Source organism: Priapulus caudatus, unplaced genomic scaffold (genome assembly GCF_000485595.1).
Source record: "Priapulus caudatus unplaced genomic scaffold, Priapulus_caudatus-5.0.1 Scaffold308, whole genome shotgun sequence".
Taxonomy (NCBI): domain Eukaryota; kingdom Metazoa; phylum Priapulida; class Priapulimorpha; order Priapulimorphida; family Priapulidae; genus Priapulus; species Priapulus caudatus.
The window spans coordinates 197,308-217,391 of record NW_014577369.1 but is presented as its reverse complement, the minus strand read 5'-3'; the positions used below and the strand labels follow the sequence as shown (position 1 = coordinate 217,391).

General features: G+C 46.6%; 3 protein-coding genes across 4 annotated transcripts in view; all 3 read left to right on the top strand.

Moving 5' to 3' along the window:
- The first annotated feature begins 4,373 nt into the window (after positions 1-4,373).
- Positions 4,374-15,405, top strand: LOC106808838 (DEP domain-containing protein 5-like). The gene is made up of 11 exons (XM_014811720.1): positions 4,374-4,388; positions 9,792-9,910; positions 10,215-10,306; positions 10,777-10,879; positions 11,506-11,586; positions 12,059-12,268; positions 12,721-12,887; positions 13,073-13,244; positions 13,413-13,588; positions 13,998-14,139; positions 14,728-15,405. Exons 3-11 carry the CDS (start codon positions 10,301-10,303, stop codon positions 14,934-14,936), a joined length of 1,266 nt encoding a protein of 421 aa, XP_014667206.1. The 5' UTR covers positions 4,374-4,388; positions 9,792-9,910; positions 10,215-10,300; the 3' UTR covers positions 14,937-15,405.
- On the top strand, positions 5,838-8,121 carry LOC106808837 (loricrin-like). Its single transcript, XM_014811719.1, has 3 exons — positions 5,838-5,925; positions 6,376-7,462; positions 7,764-8,121. The coding sequence occupies exons 2-3, from the start codon at positions 6,381-6,383 to the stop codon at positions 7,864-7,866; spliced, it is 1,185 nt and encodes a 394-aa protein (XP_014667205.1). The 5' UTR covers positions 5,838-5,925; positions 6,376-6,380; the 3' UTR covers positions 7,867-8,121.
- Positions 15,406-16,485: 1,080 nt separating the features above from the next.
- LOC106808828 (serine/threonine-protein kinase Chk2-like) overlaps positions 16,486-20,084 on the top strand; it is an 11,029-nt gene continuing 7,430 nt past the window's right edge. The window contains exon 1 of one of the 2 annotated variants that reach the window (XM_014811700.1): positions 16,486-16,745. In XM_014811700.1, coding sequence (XP_014667186.1) covers positions 16,568-16,745 — 178 coding nt within the window. In that variant the 5' untranslated portion in view covers positions 16,486-16,567. Of the gene's footprint in view, positions 16,761-20,084 lie in introns of both variants that reach the window. The other variant, XM_014811699.1, reaches the window with a different exon arrangement.

The following is a 20,084-nucleotide window of genomic DNA, read 5'->3' as shown; positions in this document are numbered from 1 at the left end:
TAGCGGTGAGCAGAAAACCAGACACAAGCAGTCGCACAGCCGCCAACCTCGTCGGGTTCCATACACACCTGTCGTACAGTATAACACTTCAGGAGAGATAATATTAGGCCTATATATACCTAGGCTATTATAATATAGCTACTTAGCCGCTATATCTAGTATAATCACGTAATATATTATATACGGCGTATTACCCCCATATTATTATAATTAATATATATATATCTAATTCAATTATCATTTCAATACTTTTAGTTAATGTAATTGTAGTTTTTTTTTTAGTTTACATAGATAATTATATAATAATAATTATTAATATATTAATTATAATTAATATTAATCATGTTAATATTATCTATTATTCCTCGTATCATTACTAGGCTATATATTTATTATTATTATATATTATATATGCTAATATTATTATACCTTATTCATCGTTGTACTCCTGGATTAACATTGTACTACCGTCTCCTCTTGCAGAGTGTAGTGTAGTATGAATACTGAATTTATTATTAAGGATCGGTTAGGTTATTTTTAGGGGCATTACTTTCATGCGTTTAATGATTTAGCTGATTTACTGTGAAATTTGCAGCCTAATGAACAGGGTTGTTATGAGGGTAGGTGGATAAATTAAGGAGTTAATTAGCGTAGAATAAAAATAGATGTAGAGTTATAAGAGATGAAGAGGGTGGACGGAAATGTAGGGAGAGCGACCTCGGAGAGGAGAGAAAGAAAGCCACATAAAGAGAAGATCGGGGTTATTGATGGAGAGACAGATTAGAAATAAGTATCTTGCCTTCCACGCACACACGTGGTCACAGACAGACCAGACGCAGAGACGAAGTGATGGGAAAGCAGAGAGTATTTGAGAGAGGGAGATGGAAAGAGTCAGAGAGAGAGAGAGCGATGAGAGAGAGAGAGAGAGATGAGATGAGAGAGAGAGAGGCGAGGCAGGGACGGTGAGGGAGGGCAGGAGGGAAGAGAGGAAGAGTAGAGATGAGAGAGAGAGAGAGAGAGATTTTTCGATTCCATGCATACATTCTTCTAATGTTTTCAGGTACAGATTGAAACCACATTCACGCCATTGCTCGTCATAGCACCTGGTGATCCTTTCATTGTGCCAGTAGAGGGTGCTGCCACAGTTGCCACGGGCGATGGGACAGGGAGTGCCGGGATGACACCCAACCTTTCAGTGGGGAACGAGGGCACCGCTGCAGACAGGTATTTTACACACTGTTATTATACCTATTCTACTGTCGCAGAGTGCATTCTTTCACACGAGCACCATTGCGTTTTAAATTATGCAGACCAACCCTTCGCAGTTTATATACGTTTATAGGTTTGGTTTGTGGGATAATGAGCATGTTTGTGTACTTCTTGTTGACTGCAAATGTGCACACAAGCTTGAGAAAAAACAAGAAAATGCAGTTTGGCTTTTTTGTGTAACGGTATAAGGCAAACACACTTATTTTGACAATGCACTATATATATATATATATATATATATATATATATATATATATATTGATGGATGGATGGATTGATAGATAGATCGTATCGCTCCCCACTAATATACTACATTAAAATGGGTTGACCTGCAATATTTTACTCTCTTGTAATGCACGTATACATGCAAATAGGTATTATCATAAAACCCAATATTATCACTTTCCACTACCTGATCAATCGCCACTACAAATTCTCATGTTTGAATATTTACCTAATTATCAAATACGGAGTCAAATTTGCTGAGAACATGGCTGGATCTATTTAATTCAGGCCATGAACAGCAACTTCTAACGTAGAAATTAATGATTGTACAGTTTTTATCAATCCTGTTTTGTGGAACGGTCCGATCCCCCAAGGTAATTCTGGGACGCTAGTCCGAACAATCGGGACATATCGTAAAATCAGTAATTTTCACCATGTTTGCTGGCTGCTTGGCTCTTAGCAAATCCGTGTGAATCTGGCTGGAGTTTTTCCTCCTGACCTTCGTAGCGATGGGTGTGCTGGTTCAGAACTAGTTTTTTTTCTTTCTGGTTTTCCATTACCACGAGTCGAACAGGTATTTTCCGTTTCTACCCACCCTGTAATTAAGGCGAGTGGGCATGTTACTTGATCAATGGGCGCAGTGGCTTTTGGCGGCGACTGGAAACGAAAAAAGATCCGCTGCTGTTGCGACTAAAGCGAAAAGTCCCAAGCGCAAGGCTCACTGCACCCGTTACGATTGTGTGAAGGATAGCAGTTATTTTTTTCTAATTTACTGTTGCTAATGGCCTTGGGAGTGACCTTGGGGAGGCCTGGGATCAGCGGATACTTGTAAACCTGTCAAGCGTAAAATCTCAGCGTGCGATTCTTCGACATGAATAAACCGTTTTGAAAAATGCTAAAAATAATATGGGAGCCGAGATTTAAGAGTTTGGATTTGGTGAAGTGATATTTAGGCCAGCGTGAGTGGGCAGCAAGGCCAGGGAATGCTGGCAACATATAATAAATTAACATGGAAAGAAGTAGGGCGGGATACAGCCATTATGAAAAGATGGAACAGGGTATCAGCTAAGTAATAAGGTAGAACAGGGTGGCAGCTAGGGAAGGAGGTAGAACATGAAGGCAGCTAGGGGAGGAGGTAGAACATGAAGGCAGCTAGGGGAGGAGGTAGAACAGGGTGGCAGCTAGGGGAGGAGGTAGAACATGAAGGCAGCTAGGGGAGGAGGTAGAACATGAAGGCAGCTAGGGGAGGAGGTAGAACATGAAGGCAGCTAGGGGAGGAGGTAGAACATGAAGGTAGCTAGGGGAGGAGGTAGAACATGAAGGCAGCTATGGGAGGAGGTAGAACAGGAAGGTAGCTAGGGGAGGAGGTAGAACATAGTTGAAATGGTTGCAGTTGGAAATAGTGAAAAAACCGCTTAGTTGTCGCTGCAAGTCGGCACGCGTTTTTGCTTGATGTAGGCGGGGAAGTGTATTTGCAAGTACCTACGATGAGGAATTACGATTTGCAAGCCCCACTAGATTATCATTTTAGCAGAAAACGGGAGCTCGGCTGGCTTGTGCACCTGCATTCAGCAACGCCCATTGGCGGGACCGCTGTGGTAAGCAGGACAATGAGGGGTCGTTCAAGGACACCCTCCTGATATTGCTTGTTGACTAGCTCAGAGCTGTGGAGATAAAGGCCACCAGGAATGTCATCTGGTTGCTAGGGAAACACGAGGCCTCATACGGTCCGAGTTCTCGTCTTGAGTGAAAAAGCGTGATTTGCCGAGAAACAGCCTTGCACGCACGCACTGTGAATGTTGTGATACCTCGCCTAACTGAGGTCCCAAGGGCGACCGATGGGGTGGCCCAGCGTTATTCAATGTGTTCGCTCTTGGTCACACACCACTCCTCTACGCATAATAACAAAACAGCATTCATGTTTCTGTTAAACGTAAACTGCGTGTGATTTTCGTTGGACCTATTTAACAACTGTTCACACTAAGTTTGTCAATCGAAGCAAAATAATAGAGAAACGCGAGTGAAATGCAGAAAATCTTTTCTCACAATAATAAGTTGGAAACTCTCCACTTTATGTATCTATTATATAGCTAGCGCGCGCGCGTGCGCGCATCCTCAATTTTGTCGTGTGTCCTTGAGCTTAAGCTATATAATTAAGAAGTAGGTATATTTAGTTCTGCGAACTGCCTATCGTGTTTTGTGCAGCCGATCCTTTACATTTAAGCCCCGGGCACAACGGATCGTACGAAATTTTGTTGTAGTAGACCCATAAAATATTTGTCGTGGCCAGATCTTGCAACATGCCCGAAATGTATTTCGAGTGTTCACAAGGGTTACGACACATTAAAGATGGTTTGGCGATGGGGACGCGGCAGAAAAAAATATATGCTGTGGTTATGTCGTGGGTGTGTCGCAAGTCAGTACGTAAGTCAGTAGTAGGACAGACTAACGACAACCAGAAGACATAGATACCACACAAAAATCGTGGAACAAAAAAGGTGCATGTTCAATTTTGCCTCACGACGGCAAGTCGATGCCACGATGCTCAAAATTTCGTAGGACTATCTTGCGACGACCCTCGATGACCCACGATTTGCCCAAATTTTCTGTCGTGTCGTGACACAAATGCGTCGTGGGTTCGCTGTGACCGAGGCTTTAGGCGCAGCAACAAGTTTGTGGGGTGTGGACAATTTAGAGGTGATACAACGCCTATTGCGATTGGCTGCTTGTATATGCTCACAGAATATACTATGCTATACAGAAATTCAGCTCACCTCAGCTGTCCAAAATTATCAATTTAGTTCGTTGCTGTGACGTGTGTCAATGTCGCTCTGGCCATTAGTACTGCAAAGCGCCTAGCCAGCGTGCGTGCGTTGTGCATTATTGTATAGCAGGTATGCCCTTACTGAGAAGGAGTGTTCTTTAATGGCGCTTTTTTCTGTCATCCCTGACAGTCGCTTGTCCTGGCAGGTGTCATTGCGTTAGGCGATTAATTTGTGCCAATTAAGATACCCTGTTCTGCCAGAATTTGTATGTGTGTGTGTGTGTGTGTGCGTGTGTCGGTGTGTGGTGTATGTGTGTGTGTGTGTGTGTGTGTGTGTGTGCGTGTGTGTGCGTGCGTGCGTGCGTGCGTGCGTGCGTGCGTGCGTGCGAGTGGCCGCGATTGCCGTTGCGATGTACAACGTGACATTGCGGTGGGCATGCGTGTGAGGTGTAGGGTTCTTATTTATTTTAGCTGGGTTAGGTTAGTGTGCACACGCGTCATTGTCTGTGTGTGCGCATGAGTGCGTATGTGTGTGTGTGCGTGCGTGCGTGCGTGCGTGCGTGCGTGCGTGCGTGCGTGCGTGCGTGCGTGCGGTGCGTGCTTGCGTGTGTGTGTGTGTGTGCGTGCGTGCGCGCGCGCGTGTGTGTGTGTGTGTGTGCGTGCGTGCGTGCGTGTGTGCACGTGTGTGTGTGTGTGTATGTGTGCGTGTGCGTGTGCGCGTGTGTGCGTCCGTGCGTGCGTGTGCGTGTGTGGGCGTATGTGTGTATGACTATGATTGCTGTTACATGTGCAACGTGACATTGCGGTGGGTATGCGTGTGTCTGTCCGATCGGGACGCTACACGTATCGCCTTATTGTGTAGGGTTCTTATTTTAGCGTAGTTAGAATATAGTGCACACGCATGATTGTGTGTGTGTGGTGTGTGTGTGTGTGTGTGTGTGTGTGTGTGTGCGTGCGCGCGTGCGTGCGTGTGCGAGTGCGTGTGCGCGCGCGTGTGTGTATGTGTGTGTGTGTGCGCGCGTGTGTGTATGGGTGTGTGTGTGCGTGCGTGTGTGTGTGCGTGAGTGCACGCGTGTGTGTGCGTGAGCACATCGGTGTACACGTGCGCGTGCGTGTGTACGAAAACGTACGTGCGTGCGCGCGTGTACGTATATACGTACGCGTGCGTTTGCGGTACTTTATGAAGGTGCTACACACAGGCACTTGAAGCATTTCATTAAAATATAATGCTAAATAAATACGAAATGGTGAAAGAGAGTATATATAAACATTAAGAATTTGGTAGTAAATAGATTTCGCATTTATTTAGCATTATATTTTATTGAAACGCTTCAAGTGACTGTGGTGCTACACGCGCGCTGGCCCCCGCGGGCAGCGACGAGCCACCGCCGTGGCAGTCAATGAGAGCTTTTGTTCGCCGAAAAACGGATAAGCACGTTAAGCTGGCGCAGGTAAGCGGGCGCAGGCCCGCCCCGGCTACCATCGTCATTAGCTGTCATCGTCGCATTTTTCGGCTTGCCGCTTCGCTCGGGCCCCCTCGGGCGACGCGTTCCACTGGCTTGCACAGCGTAATTGGCTGGCGAGTAACGGTATATAAGCCGCAGCCGTGCCTCGACTGGGGATCCACTCTCACCTCACAGCATCCACGACCCGGCATTCCACTCGAGGTGAGTAGAGAGCGGCGCTTGCCGAGTTGATTTATCGTTGCTTTTAGTTTAGGCTAGTCAGACTTTTTTTTATGCGAGTTGTACTGGCAATGTCTGCGTGTCTCTGCCACTTTCGCTGGCTAAAGTTAGGTGAATGCAAGCGGTAGACGATGTCATTTCTAGTAATCATAATGGGATTTAGGAGAGAGGATTGCAGTTTATTTTAATTAATTAAATGGTATGGCGTTTTATTTTATATTCAATGGGGAGAGCGTGAGAGAGTATAGTGTGTAGTATAGTGCACGGAATATGCATTCTACGTGTAATAAGGAGTATGACAATAGTGCGTAGAGTTATGGTAGCGCTGTGGGTATAGTTATCATCAGGTCGTAGTAATAGCCACTAAGCTGTTACGCCTGCTCTGCACTTACTAGATTCCGTGCGATCATGTGAAATTCTCTCTCGTTTCAGGCAAAATGAAGTCAGCCTTTGTTTTTCTTGCTCTGCTGGGCATTGCCCTGGGCGTGGATGACCTTGGCGCCCTTAGACAGACCGGAGGATCAACGTTCACCCTTGGCGGTGGACAGGGCCGCGGTTTCAGGTCTGGCTCCTCGGGCGGTGGGTCTTTCAGAAGCAGTTTCAGCTCCTCCAGCAGCGGTGGTGGCTCTCTCGGCGGCGGCTCTCTCGGCGGCGGCTCTCTCGGCGGCGGCGGCGGCGGCGGCTCATTCCGCAGCTTCCAAACCTCGGGCGGCGCAGGGGGCGGCCTCGGCGGTCAGGGAGCCGGGGAGACAGTGGTCACCACCGTCTCGGAGACCAGCCCTGTCGTGCTGACCGGCATCGATACCTTCACGACCCGGCGCGAGGGCGGCACCTTCGGCGGCGGCGACGGCGGTAGATTCATCGTCTCGGGCGGCGGCCAGACTGGCGGCGGCCGAGTCATCACCACTAGGGAGGAGCAGACGACCGGCCTAGGCAGCGGCACCGGCGGTGGATTCATCATCCAGAGGGGCGGCGGCCTGGGCGGCCAGACGGGCGGCGGCCGCATCATCACCACTACGGAGGAGCAGACGACCGGCCTAGGCAGCGGCACCGGCCGTAGATTCATCGTCCAGGGAGGCGGCAGCCAGGGCGGCCAGCAGAGCGGCTTCAGCGTCAGGACCACCGGCACCGGCGGCAACTTTGGTAGGGGCGCGATCGGCGGTGGCACCATCACCGGCACGCAGCGCTTCACCAGCGGCGGTGGCACCGGCCGCTTCACCAGCGGCGGCGGCACCGGCCGCTTCACCAGCGGCGGAGGCACCTTCACCAGCGGGCAGTTCGGCACAGGAAGCGGAGCCATCAGGGGAACGCTGGAAGATGGCGCCACCGACGCGCCGGAATTCTTCACGACGACGCGCTACGGCCCGATCAGCAGTGGCGGTCTGAGGGGATCCGGCGATCGCAGTGCCACGCTGACGTTCTCGAGGACCGGCTCCGCGACGGGATCGCTGTTCAGCCGCGACAACGCCGACGCCACCGAGAACGCCAAGAAGAGCAGAGGCTATGAGTACAGATACAGGTAAGTCTCTCTCTTAGAACACACTCACCTAGAAGTTGTCACCTAGAAGCCTGCTCGCGAGAGCTCCCCCCCCCTCCCGCCGCTGGCTGCCAGCTTCGTAACTTTATACGTGCGCCGACTACGTTCTCGTACGTTTTTCTCGTCGGCGTTTTCGGCGCTGTAATAGCCGATTGAAGTTTTGTCGGAATTGCGAGCGAGAGAAGCACTAGGCGGGATGACGTAACGCATTGATGGTAGTGTGAAATGATGCGGCCTGCCTCGTTTTGCTTCCCGCTGACCATTTCTTCTCTTTTTTTCGTAGAGAGGGACATGAGTACACTCAGCCCAGGACTCTGTACAACTACGATATCGAAGAGCCAATCTGGGGATTCAATGATCAAGACACTGTCTACACTGGCGAGTAGACAGATCCTCGTTTCAAGACCCTTACAAGTACTGATGCTGGAGATATGACTGGATGATCAATCTAGACTGAGAACGTAGCTAGGAGATATACCCAACTAACAATCATAACACAATTTTGTGTAATTATTTTCAATGTGGCCTTGTGGAAGACACAGTTGCTTGCTGTGATTTGAGTGTTCGTGTATCTGTCGTTGTGAGTATGTAGCTGTATGTTCTGTATATTTCTTGAAAGAGAACCATTGAATTACAACTGATATCTATGCGTTCTAAGTATGTTTTTTTGGCATTTCGTGTTTTATCTTTCACTTATTTAATTAGGCATTTATGGAAATCTAAATAAATTTTTCTCAATTATGGAATCCATTCCACCACGTATGATTGTATAATACCATTGTGATTAACCAATATAATACTACTACTACTAATAATAATAATATATCATTATTATTATTATTGCTTAATAATAATATATTTGCTATCGAACTTTACTTGAAGTGAGAAGAATTAATTTCATGCAGTATCTATACATTCATGTAAACAATCTATACATTGGCAAACAATGTTCTATATTTATAGCATAACATAACATATATATAACACAATATAAATAATTTTTACATAGCTTTAGTGGCATATAAATGTGGGTTCAAGCCTTGTAATCCCTTAAAGAGAGTGCATCATGAATATCATATTGGGTATATTTTTTAATGTAATTGTTATACATGAAAAGTAATTACTAGTCTATTATCTCATCCCTGCTTAATATACCCCCAAACTCTTAGTTAGGAATATTGTTTCTCTGCTATAATTCATGGGGGTACCGTTTGCTGTCTTTCCGTTTTCTTGTTGCCGACTTAGTACGCTCATTAAAATTTAATCTAAACTTAAATTAAAATGTATTTAATACATATATTATATTTATTCATTCACTCGCGATTAGTGAGTGATCCGAATATTCGACTCTCCTCCGTGTCCATTGCAGTATTTTTGTTTTGATCCCACACTCACTGTAACTGATAAAGTGTTGATTATACTGATCCGGGGGGGGGGGGTCTTACACACCTAAACATATGGGCCAAGTTGTGGGCCAATGTTTATTAGGGCACAACGCAGTTATATTTTAAGTGATATTATTTGCTTAAATGTCATCCACTGTTGACAGATGGTGACGCTGCGTAGTAAAGATAATTTGTAGCGAACTATTTATGTTAAGGAAACCTTCAGGTTAATATAGAGTGAAAGATGTCGGCCATTCTCACATTTAAAATGCTGTATGTATGAGCTGCGCTGTTTGTCATACCTCTTAAATCAGCCCCGAGAAACATCATGGAGATTGATAGTGTTAGCAATTGAATGTTTTTCATGTAATGCGTCGCCAGTAAATTATGAGACTTGGTGAGTTTCTCTTTTCCCACTTTCTCTCTCTCTCTCTCTCTCTCTCTCACTCTCACTCTTCTCTCTCTCTCTCTCTCGTCTCTCTCTCTCTCTCTCTCTCTCTCTCTCTCTCTCTCTCTCTCTCTCTCTCTCTCACTCTTTCTCTCTCTCCTCTCTCCTCTCTTCTCTCTTCTCTCTCTCTCTCTCTCTCTCTTCTCTCCTCGTGTCTCTTTTCTCTCTCGCTCTCTCCTCTCTCTCTCTCTGCTCTCTTCTCTTCTCTCTCTCTCTCTGTCTCTTTTCTGTCTCGCTCTCTTTTTCTCTCTCTCTCTCTCTCTCTCTTTCGTTCACACTCACTCTCTATATCTCTCTCTCTCTCTCTCTCTTCCTACCTCCCCCTCTCTCTCTCCCTCCCTCCCCCTCTCTCTCTCTATATATTTTTTTCCCCTCTCTCCCTCCCTCTTTCTCGCTCTCTATCTCTCTCTTCCTCCCTCCCTTCCTCCTCTCTCTCTCTTTCGCACTAATTTGAAAAGCCATCATGTTATCAATTCAGCTCCGTGGTTAGCCAAAGCGAGCGATTGCAGAAGAGCTCTACGCTTGCAGCAATCCTCGATGCGCTGGCAGACGAGAACACCGGATTGAGTTTCATAAAGAAAGACAAGTCGCTACCAGGTGCGTTGCATTTGTCAAAAAATTTACTTGCGGCACAGTGCGAATAGGAAATTCACACGTGCTCAGATGGGTCCAACCCACCAGAGATCACGTAGCCTCAACTAAGTTAGCACAAGGCCATTTCAAATAAAAAATTCAATTGCGATAGGGCAATAAATAATTCATGATAAAATGCCATGAATTCGACGATGGAAAAATTGGTCACGCGGCAAATTGGTGTCTGATGACTGCTGGCATTCCAGGGTCTCTAATCACCGTTGTCCGCGTCATCCACTGAAGGTTGTTCTTATTTTGTCCTAAGCAGCTGACTGCTTTTTGAGCCTGGAGGCAGTGGCGTGGCTACAGGAATATGTGGAAGGCGTCGTCAGTGACAGTGATGCCATCTGTATCATGCAGGTATGCAATCAGACCTGACACTGCCGTGGGGCATGTCTACTCTCCAGACTGCGTACATTTGACTGCGTACACCGGTATATTTGAAAGGCCCCATACTGTAAAATACGTGGACATGTTTGAAGTTGTACGATGTATCATTTCTCATGCACACTAACAGAGCTGTTCATGCACATCTCTGGCTGCATGCATTCAATCGGGTTGTTATCGATAATTTACTCATCCTCTTTGGTTATAAATCACGAACAAATCTAATTATATTACTACGTGACATATTAGATGAGCATGAGAAATAATTCTAACTCCTGTTACTTTCAATCTTCTGTTAAGAACGAAGTTATAATTAATTCACAACGACTTTTGTCAATTACTGTAAGTGGGATATGGATGTTCGTACGAGGAGAAAGTAAGAGATAGTCATTCTACGTTATTTTAGAAGAGTTATTGGCTGGTCTGTGCGTGTTTTTATATAGAGAATGATAGAGGAAAGCTTGGTTTGCCATGCATCTGGTCAGGCCAACCATCCATTCATCAACGGCTTTTATCTCTACTTTGTCGTTCATCAACTTGCAGCCAGTAAGTATGTGCAGTAAAGGAAGTGAACTTAGGAGATGAGCAAGTTATGTTAATTTGATGGAATGATGTAATTAAATCTGATATCCTTATAACTCGTTAGGAAAAGGGCAGGTAACCACTGGTACATGGGTGAGATTTTGCATTGGTTTCACATGGCGTTTGTTAATCTTTGTAAATTCCGTTTATGCATGTCTATGCATGGTTACATTAAATCTGCTTGGTTTACTTAAATGCACTTATTTCTGCTGCCTTTCAAATCACTCGTGATGGAAAATCATTTTTTGCTTTATAAGTCTGCCTTCACGTCTTCTTCTGCAAGTGTCCTTTAATATCTTCATTGATCTCATTGCGTATGCCTCTTTTACGCTTTGAAATTACTGGGTTGCATATAATACTAAAATGCTTTGCACACTCTCCCATAATTCTATCAGCATGGCTTCACAATCAAAATGTCAAAACTCTTTTTCGTCTTTTTCCCACTGGAGTGTTGTCAGCTACGCTTCTTGTACGCATATGTATGCATACTTGCAACCTATTAATTTTGAGTACAATGCCTGAATGCGCCACACAAGAGAGCCAATGCGGTAAACCGTTTCAGTTGATTTTTTTTGTTCAATAACTACCAGTAACAACACGGAATGCCAAAGGGTTGACTGGCATTCAGCAGTTGATAGCAAGAGTGCCAATGCTAGGAATGCAGGCCATAAGTATGCGCTTTCCATTCTATAGAATGATAGCAGTTAACTAGAACGTAGTATTTATGTAGCGTTTAAAACTGCACCAGTATTTCTTAACCCCTTTGAACGTTTACACGCCAGAGCTGTCATGGCAGTATTTTTCTTTTTCATCATACAGATATGCATTATTGTTTATCACACGCAGATAATTGGTGCACGTCTTGACCTACGTCTGTGATAAACTGAGTCATCAGATGGATTACTGTATACGCCATATTTTTCGCGTACAGATATTTTTTCGCGAATTCAGACTTGATGGACAATTTCGCAAGTGGTTAATTTTGCGGTCGGTGAATTATGAATTATTCGATATTATTCGGTATGAACTGTTCGTGTGTTGTTATTTTCACGGTCGGGGACGCGTTTGCGAAATTCGCGAAAATTAATCCACTGCGAAAATATACAGCATATACAGTACGCGTGTCCGTGTATTTTGTGCTAGGTATCGAGTCGGTGTTCAACCCATACTTCTGCCACGAGCATGTAGAGGTTGCATTACATCCAGACAGTGCCTATGCGAGCAGCCATGGTGATTTCACAGTGACACCTGGTGTCAGAAGAAAGGCATCACCATTGGTAGACCCTCACGTGGAAGAAAATCGGTCATGGAGGTCAGACGAGAGTGTGGACAGTGCTGGTTCAGATGTCACTGGTAAGAATGGTGTCATCGACACTCTTTACCGCATTTGGTTATTGATGTGTATGCGTGGCAGCACACAGGCTATCTTAAATTAGCATAAAGAAGTGTAGCATAGACCATAATGTTAATATTTTATTTTTGTAAAAAAAACGTTCTCATTTAAATATATCAGAATTATTTTTGAAATGGTTCATGCAACCACCATGAACACATTGAAACATATGAAAAAAGCTATGAATTCTGAAATAATGGAATAAAATGTGTTTTTGGCCAATTAGGATTTCGAGATGCCATAAGACGAGAGGCGAAAAAACGTCTGCAAGAAGCCGTGACCAGATACAGCATGGAGATCATTTTATAACTTGATTGCTACCACAAGTTTCTCATAAGCATGCATTTAGCACGCTGCATATGGGGGAATGTTGACTACATATCCTGATTTATATCGTCTTGGAACATTTCAGGCGTAGCTAGTGCCTTTAAGGTGACGAAAATCAGTCTCGATGGCCTTGGCAAGAGCTGCAGGAACGAGTGGGTCAACATCCGTTACCAAGGCAACTACTACATGGACAGGCCATATGAGTTGGTGGTCAAGTGGCTAGTGGCAACTGGCAGTATCCTTGGCGAGCAGGTATTCACAAGCCCTCGTGAAAAATGATGGGGGGGGTTCTCATGCAAGATCCTTTGCTGTGCGAGATGCAGAGCAGACATACTAGAGAAGAAATATGCCAACCTATTGTTGTGATGCATTCTACTAGTAAAAAAACATCGCTTGCTAGCAAAAGTCTACGAGTTTTTTTAACCCGCATTTTTTAGGTGCAAGTGTGGGCCAGAAAGGCAGGAGCATGTGGATTCCATCTGATACCGACTCCAATGGACCCATTTGCGTTGCCCTGGACACCAAATTCTGACCCACTGCGCGGACCAATCTTCGTGGCTCTCAACGTGTCATGTCTTTTCGACAGAGAAATGCCAAACCTATTCAAAGGTAAAAGCCGGATACACTACCGAGACTAATTTGGAGACTAACATTCATTCGTGAATGCACCTTGCTCAGTGGCGAAATTGTGAGGCTCTTTCTTTTTCGTTGCAATGCCAACGGAAGGTGCAATTAATGCCCTGGACGTCTAAATACATCGCGCGCGCATCGTTTCAGACTGTGACGTTGAGAATTATGAGGTTGGCATGTTCAAGCTGCAAGAAGATATACTGCACCGATTCGGCTTCATGCGATACATCAACGAGCGAGAGACCGGGCCGAACAGCGTGGGACCGCAGTACATTCACGTCACAGGCGCCATGTTTGTGCTCATGTCCTGTGCTTACGAAAGGGTAAGACTATGTCACAGTTGCCATGCATGCCTTCTGTACTTTGCCATAGATAGGACTACTCCACAGCCCCCATCCTCTCGTCATATAAGTAGCAGTAGGTAGGGTTCCCTCACAGTAACCACCTACGTCATGTACTTTGCGGTGAGTAAGATTCCCTCACTGTCACCATTCGAATATGTCGCGTGCTTAGCAGTGGATAGGACTCTTTCGCAGTCACCATCTGAATATGTTACGTACTTAGCAGTGGATAGGACTCCTTCACAGTCACCATCCTCATATTTATCTCGTGGATTCGACAGAGGGCCAGGTCTAGCAAAATCGATCGATTTTTAATTGCTAGCGAAAACGGGATTGGCTTATAATTAGCACTAGTGCGGCTGACACGTGTTCGCGCCTGCTTGCTCAACAGCCCGAGCCGAGCGCGCACAATCAGTACATCCGCAGACAGAGCACGAGGGTGAGGAGAAACAGCTTGCAGATGCGGCAGGAGGTCGGCTTCCTCTGGGCCTGGAACTACATGCTGAACAAGAAGTGGCGTACAAACAACACGGGTAAGGCCCGTCAGACCTTACATACAGCGAGCTCTTTTAGTGGACGGATGAATGACAACTTCGATAGTGGCAGGCTGACAGATGTGATGTGACGGATATATATATATATATCAGGAGCTAATAATGACAAATTATTGACAATATTTGTCATTATTAGCTCCTGATATATATATATATATATATATATACACACACATATATACAGTGAAATACCGATTGATACACGCCCCGATTTATCGCAAATTCGGATTTAACGCGATGAGTCATTGGACTTTTTATTTGCTTCAACTTTGGGTCAGTTTATACCTGATTTTCTTGAACCCCGATTTAGTGCAACCCCGCTTTTTTTGCGATGACATTTTATGGACCTCAATGATCGCGTTATAACGGGGCCACATATACGATACAAACCGAAAAACAAATATGCTATATGTTTACGTTCGTGTTGCACATTACACATTACACATTACGGATGTGTGCACATATAATTGCCGTCGTGCACGTGCGTGATAGCTTACCCCACACATAAGCTTCGCAAATAGCTGATCGTGTGCGCGCTCCAGCTACTGACTACTTTTCTCTAACCAGGCGACGAGGCTTACATGGACAAGATGTTGGCAGATTTCCGCGCCTTCTGTTCGGGCTCTGGCGGTCGCCTGCGTGACTACTGGGAGACTTTTCGCACTACCCTGCAGCGTCCGGGTCAGACACTGGACGTAAGTGTGCGACAAGAGCTCACCGTGATGAGGGTAGAGGACAACGCCAACAACCACGGTACGACCAACCCTACCTTGTGATGGACAGCAAAACCACTGATGTCATTCTACAGTCGTCACAGGCTATAGATGTCGTGCAAAACATCGAAGATTAATCATCAATCATGCAAACAATAGAGCAGCAGCTTCATTTGGCGGAAAAGCTTCCGGTAGTACCAAAAATTACCGAAAGCATAACGTAGTGTTTTTTAATCATTTTGCTCAACTATCAGCCGTTCATCAAGTGATTGCAATGTCAGTAATGAAAACGTGTTATTCTTAAAAAATGTGCAGCGTGTCTATTTTCATTTGTGTTAACAAATTATAAAACAGAATGTTCTGTGATGCAGCAAAAATTTTCTTTAATTGTGGCATATATATATCAATGAGCTAAACTCAATTATATGAAATGTTAATATTGGATTGATGTATTACAATTGTAATGTGTAAATATAATATTAATTTATATAACCAAAATGTATGTTCACGTACGTCCTGAGTGTATACACAACTACTGTGCCACTGTAGCACATTGGACGGAAGCGCAGCTATAAGTTATAACACAACATCTTTAAAAATAATATATTTCATAAAAAAATATTCGATAAGGAAATATTTCGGTTTAGTGGACATGGAAGTGGAGGTTAGCTAACATAAAGAGCAAATGGACAGAAGGATAGGTGGACGGTTTGACAGGGGGTAGATAGACGAACGGACGGAGGAATAGATAGACGGATAGAGGAAGAGAGCGCCGACTTGTGTGTGTGTGCGTGCGTGCGTGCGTGCGTGCGTGCGTGCGTGCGTGTAGTGTATGTGTGTGTGTCTANAACATAGACTGCCTTTTACTATAGTGAGCAAGTACCAAATCCGTTGTGCACGATAAATCAATTTGATACTGCCCCACAAACTTAACGTCAGGTTCGTATTACTTCTGATGTGTGTGTGTTAGCACCTTTCAGGTTGTGACAGTTCAAAACTTCGACCACAAATACACAGAGATGATGGTGGGAAAGCTTCTGTTCACGTCTTTATTAAACGCGAGAAATCTCGCGAAAGAGAAGCCCGTTACATTGTGACGAAACCCGACGCAAATCAGGTGTTTGAAGAGGAATAATTGTCAAAATGTTTATTCACGCTTTACTAACGCTTTTACCTTACTATATGTATATAATATATATATATATACTTATATATATATATATGATATATATATATATAGATCAGTTGAGTAGGAGCAGATAATAGGGATATATCTACTATAATCTACAATATCCTATTATCTACTCCTGATATATATATATATATAATATAATATAGATTATAATATATATAAGTATAAATATATAAAGTTGTGATAGAATTATATCAGTGTGTTGTGTATATCTATGGTTCAGTTGGTATCGTTCCGTTCCGGTTCGTTGCGGTCTCTTCGGCGCCGTTTCGGTACTTGCAATTCGCAGAATAATTAGACTGGTACCCGGTCCCACCTCTCGGCTTAAGGGGGTCGAGTAGTCGAGTAATCGAGCAACCCATCGAGTAATCGAGGTGGGAGCGAGTACCAGTCTACAGAATAATCAGACTACTCGCGCTCAGCACAAATTCCGCATCTCGTCTGCGATCTTGTCTTGTTTCTTCGCGCAAATTGATAGGTCTTTTTAAATTATCCATGCGTTATGAGCCAATCTGGACCGCCAACAAACCTATCTGAAAACGCATGCACTGGTGTAACTGTAGAACCATGTTCTCAAAGTACCATGGCTACCCTAGAGGTGCTAGATGGTGTGTACTCGTCTGCGGCAGAATCTGACGATGAAGCCGGCCCGTGGGGTCGCCTCTTTCCATTAGGAGAAGGTTTTTACGCTTTTGGTAACGGTCGTTTTAGTTGCATGTTTCAATAACACATAGATTAGCTACTCCCTGTACTGTAGCCCGAGTGCATGTACTCCAGTTGCGGAGCAAGGATCGGCCCAGTTGCACTTTAACCTTGTATCTGTGTCGTTGTTAATTCAGACACGTGCATCTTCATTGAAATGTTCTGATGGGTTTCCTGTAATGACAATCAATCCCTCAGCTTTTCACCCAACTGTAGAACCCTGATACGTTCATGATATGCGTGCATCTGACAACAGCTGATGGCACCTAGAGCTATAGTAGTGCATATAAGGTCTATGTCCCCTTGACCTCTGTTTGACCTGGCTTCTTGAGGTCAGGGGGACATAGACCCTACGTCTACGAGCGCTAGTAGTGCTGGTAGGGTCGGTTCAAGGATAGAGATGCATGATGTCCAGGACGGTGATTGGATAGGATGATGCCATAGTGTGGTGGCGCTAGGGGTGACCACACTGGATTTTCCCACGCGCTGTGGTTAGCACGTGGAATTTATTTGTTGCGGGATCATTTTTCGCTCCTACCGCGAAGGTAGGACGGTGATGCAGTAGCAGGAAAACCCAGAGTGAAATGAACGCAAGTCTTTATATATAGTATTTATACAACTGATAGATTTATTCATTAAATACGGATAACATGAATAACACAACACTCACTGCACGTCTCTCGCATATAGCGTCTAGATATATATATATATGTATTGCTCGTAGTGATGGGGGGGGGAGTGGGCGTGGTGGGTGGGTGTGCATCGTGGGGTCGTGTGGGCTGAGCGGTGCTGGGTGGCTCTGGGGGTGGGGGCGGGTGTGAAGCTGCAGTGTGGTACACCCTGCGTGGTGGGGGGTGGGGGGCGTGGGGGGGGTGGCGGTGGGATGATGATGAGGGGTTCACGTTTGTGGGAGCGGGTGGTGTCATGTGTGACGGATAGTGTTGTTATGAGGGTTGGTCGGGTAGTGGTGGTGTGTGTTTGGGTGTGGGGTGGGTGGGTTGAGGTGGGGGTCCTGGCCTGGTGTGTCGCGTGAGTGGGGATGCGGGGGGTTATCGGGTGGCGGTGGTGGTGTTGGGGGGTTCGCGCTGCTGTGTGGGGTGTGGGTGTGAGTGGTGTGGTGGGCTGTTTGGGTGCGGGTCTGTCGTGTGTGAATTCGTGTGTCGTAGGTGGGGGTGGGGGGGCGTGTGGTGGGTGGTGGGGCGTGCGTTGGTTGGCTGGGGGTGGTTGTGGGCGTGCGTTTCGTTGCTGTCGTGGTCGGTGTGGTGATCGGTGGTGGGGTTGGGTGCTGTTTGCGCTGGGGGCGGTGTGTAGTTGCTGCTGTGGTGGGTTGCAGTGGGGCGTGGGTGGTACGGTGGGGTGGGGGGGGGGTGGTCTGGTGGGTGTGGTTGTGCGTTGTGGCTTGTTTTTTTGTTGTTGTTTTGGTGTTTTCGCGTGACTCGTGGTGTGTCTGTCGGTGGGTGTCTGTGTGGTCGTGTGCGTGTGCTGTGGCTCGTGCCATGGGCTTCCGTGTGGTCTGTTTGGCTGGTCTCTATTCGTGGTGGCGGGTGTGTTCGTGGTTCGTGGGGTTGCTGCCGTGTCGTTCGGAGACAACCGTGGGTCGATCTCGTGTGCGTCCGTTGGTTGTGTGGTGGGTGGGGGTTGGTGTGGTGTTGTGATGTGGGTCCGATGGTTGCTGTGTGGGTCCGTGGTTGAGAACGTGGTACTGTATGGTGTTACGTCGATGGTGATGTCGAGTGCTGTGTCCGGTCTGGGCGTTATGAGTTTAGGAGGAGCGCCTTGGGTCGATGCTGAACGTAGCGTTATACTTGGATCGCTTGGGCGTGCGCCTCCCTGCTGTTCCGTCGGGTGTGCGGTCGAGGTGTCGCAAAGTGTGTATGGACTATCGTCGGGTGCCGGGCCGCTTTTGCGTCGCCCCTGTGTTGGTTTGTTGGTGGGTCCCTCAACGCGTTAACGAAACGTTTGGTGTACTGAGGGGATGCAATTCGACCTTTGATTGAATATTTACGCTACGACGTTGTACCCGCCTCGTGTTGTTCTGCCGTACTTGGCTGGGGCGCTTTGGCTTGCCACTGTGGTCTCGTCCCGCGTCGGCGCGGGCATGGTACGGGTGATGGGTGCAAGGCGTCCCTTGGACGCTTCCCATCATTCGGCTTGGCGCCACCGTTTCTCTGTGCCCGCGCTGTGTACTGGCTGAGGGTGCCGATTCCCTGACCGCGTCCGTCACATCGGCTGGCCCTTATTGCGGAGCCCCTCCCTGCAGGAAAACTCTTGCCATCTCTGGTTGCCGGTGGTTGGTCGTGGGGTTGTTAGCTGACGGTGGCATCGGGCCCGCCTGAACTGCTCCACAACTGCTTTCCTCCCCGCGCACCTGACCTCTCCACAATAGGGTCTATGGTCTCGCCTTGGGGACTGGGCCCCCGGAAAAAATTTTGTTTTACCCTGGGTAGGGAGCGGTTCGGTAAGGTACCGGAAGGGTAGCCTTGATCCCGGCTCCGTATCAGTTGTTTATTAGGTACGCATATGCTCGTTTCGCCGGGTCGCCTTGAAAGCACCCGCCCTATCTCAGGACTTGCTTAAGAAGTTCTGAACCTGCCGCCTTTCGGCGGGGTTGTTGCCGCGGGTTTTTCGCCTGGCCTGGAGACCTCGCCTAAACTCGCGGACCAACTGCTCAACTGTAGGCCCTATCTCAGGTTTGCTCTCATTCAACTGTTAGTGGACGTTAGCGGTAGCGTGTGCAACTGTCCGAACCATTGGGTTGCGGTCTAATCTACGGTAGTGTAGATGTCATGATCGGAGGGGTGAGACTAGGGGAATATTTGTTTACATGTGTCAAAATTAATAGATCCTGAATGAGCTTTCAAAACTAGGCGCAGGAATTTCAGGAGATGTGATCCGCTGGGTACTTTGATAAAGTTTTTCTATGAAGGCATGTCCAGATGAAGAGAGAGAGAGATGAGAAGAAGCACCCGCCCGCCCTCGCTTTAAAGAAATCTCCGGGTGAAAAGTCAAATAAGCACGCCCCCTTTTTTGATCGAGATTAGTGTTGGGCGCCGGTGGAGGGTTGTGGTCGCCGGAGAAAATACCCCTTTTACGGCGCGGAGGATTTGTGGGAAGCGGCGCGTATGCCGGTCGCCTGGCCGATCTGCGGAGTGGGGGGCCGGGGGACCGTTGGTGTGCAACGTGATGATCTGATTATGTGGTTGAGGGTTAGCAGTAGGCCGTAGGCGAGTCTCCCTAGACTCGTTAGCGGTATGTAAAGACGGAGGTATGGTCGGCGCATATTAGATAGTGACCAGGGTACGTTGCGGGTATAGGGG

Excerpts from the sequence above, each read along its gene's own strand:
- LOC106808837 (XM_014811719.1), top strand. The coding sequence starts at position 6,381 with ATGAAGTCAGCCTTTGTTTTTCTTGCTCTGCTGGGCATTGCCCTGGGC. Across the intron at positions 7,463-7,763 it reads GGCTATGAGTACAGATACAG|AGAGGGACATGAGTACACTC; the intron begins GTAAGTCTCTCT and ends TTTTTTTCGTAG.
- LOC106808838 (XM_014811720.1), top strand. Across the intron at positions 12,888-13,072 it reads GCAGTATCCTTGGCGAGCAG|GTGCAAGTGTGGGCCAGAAA; the intron begins GTATTCACAAGC and ends CGCATTTTTTAG. Across the intron at positions 13,245-13,412 it reads AATGCCAAACCTATTCAAAG|ACTGTGACGTTGAGAATTAT; the intron begins GTAAAAGCCGGA and ends GCATCGTTTCAG.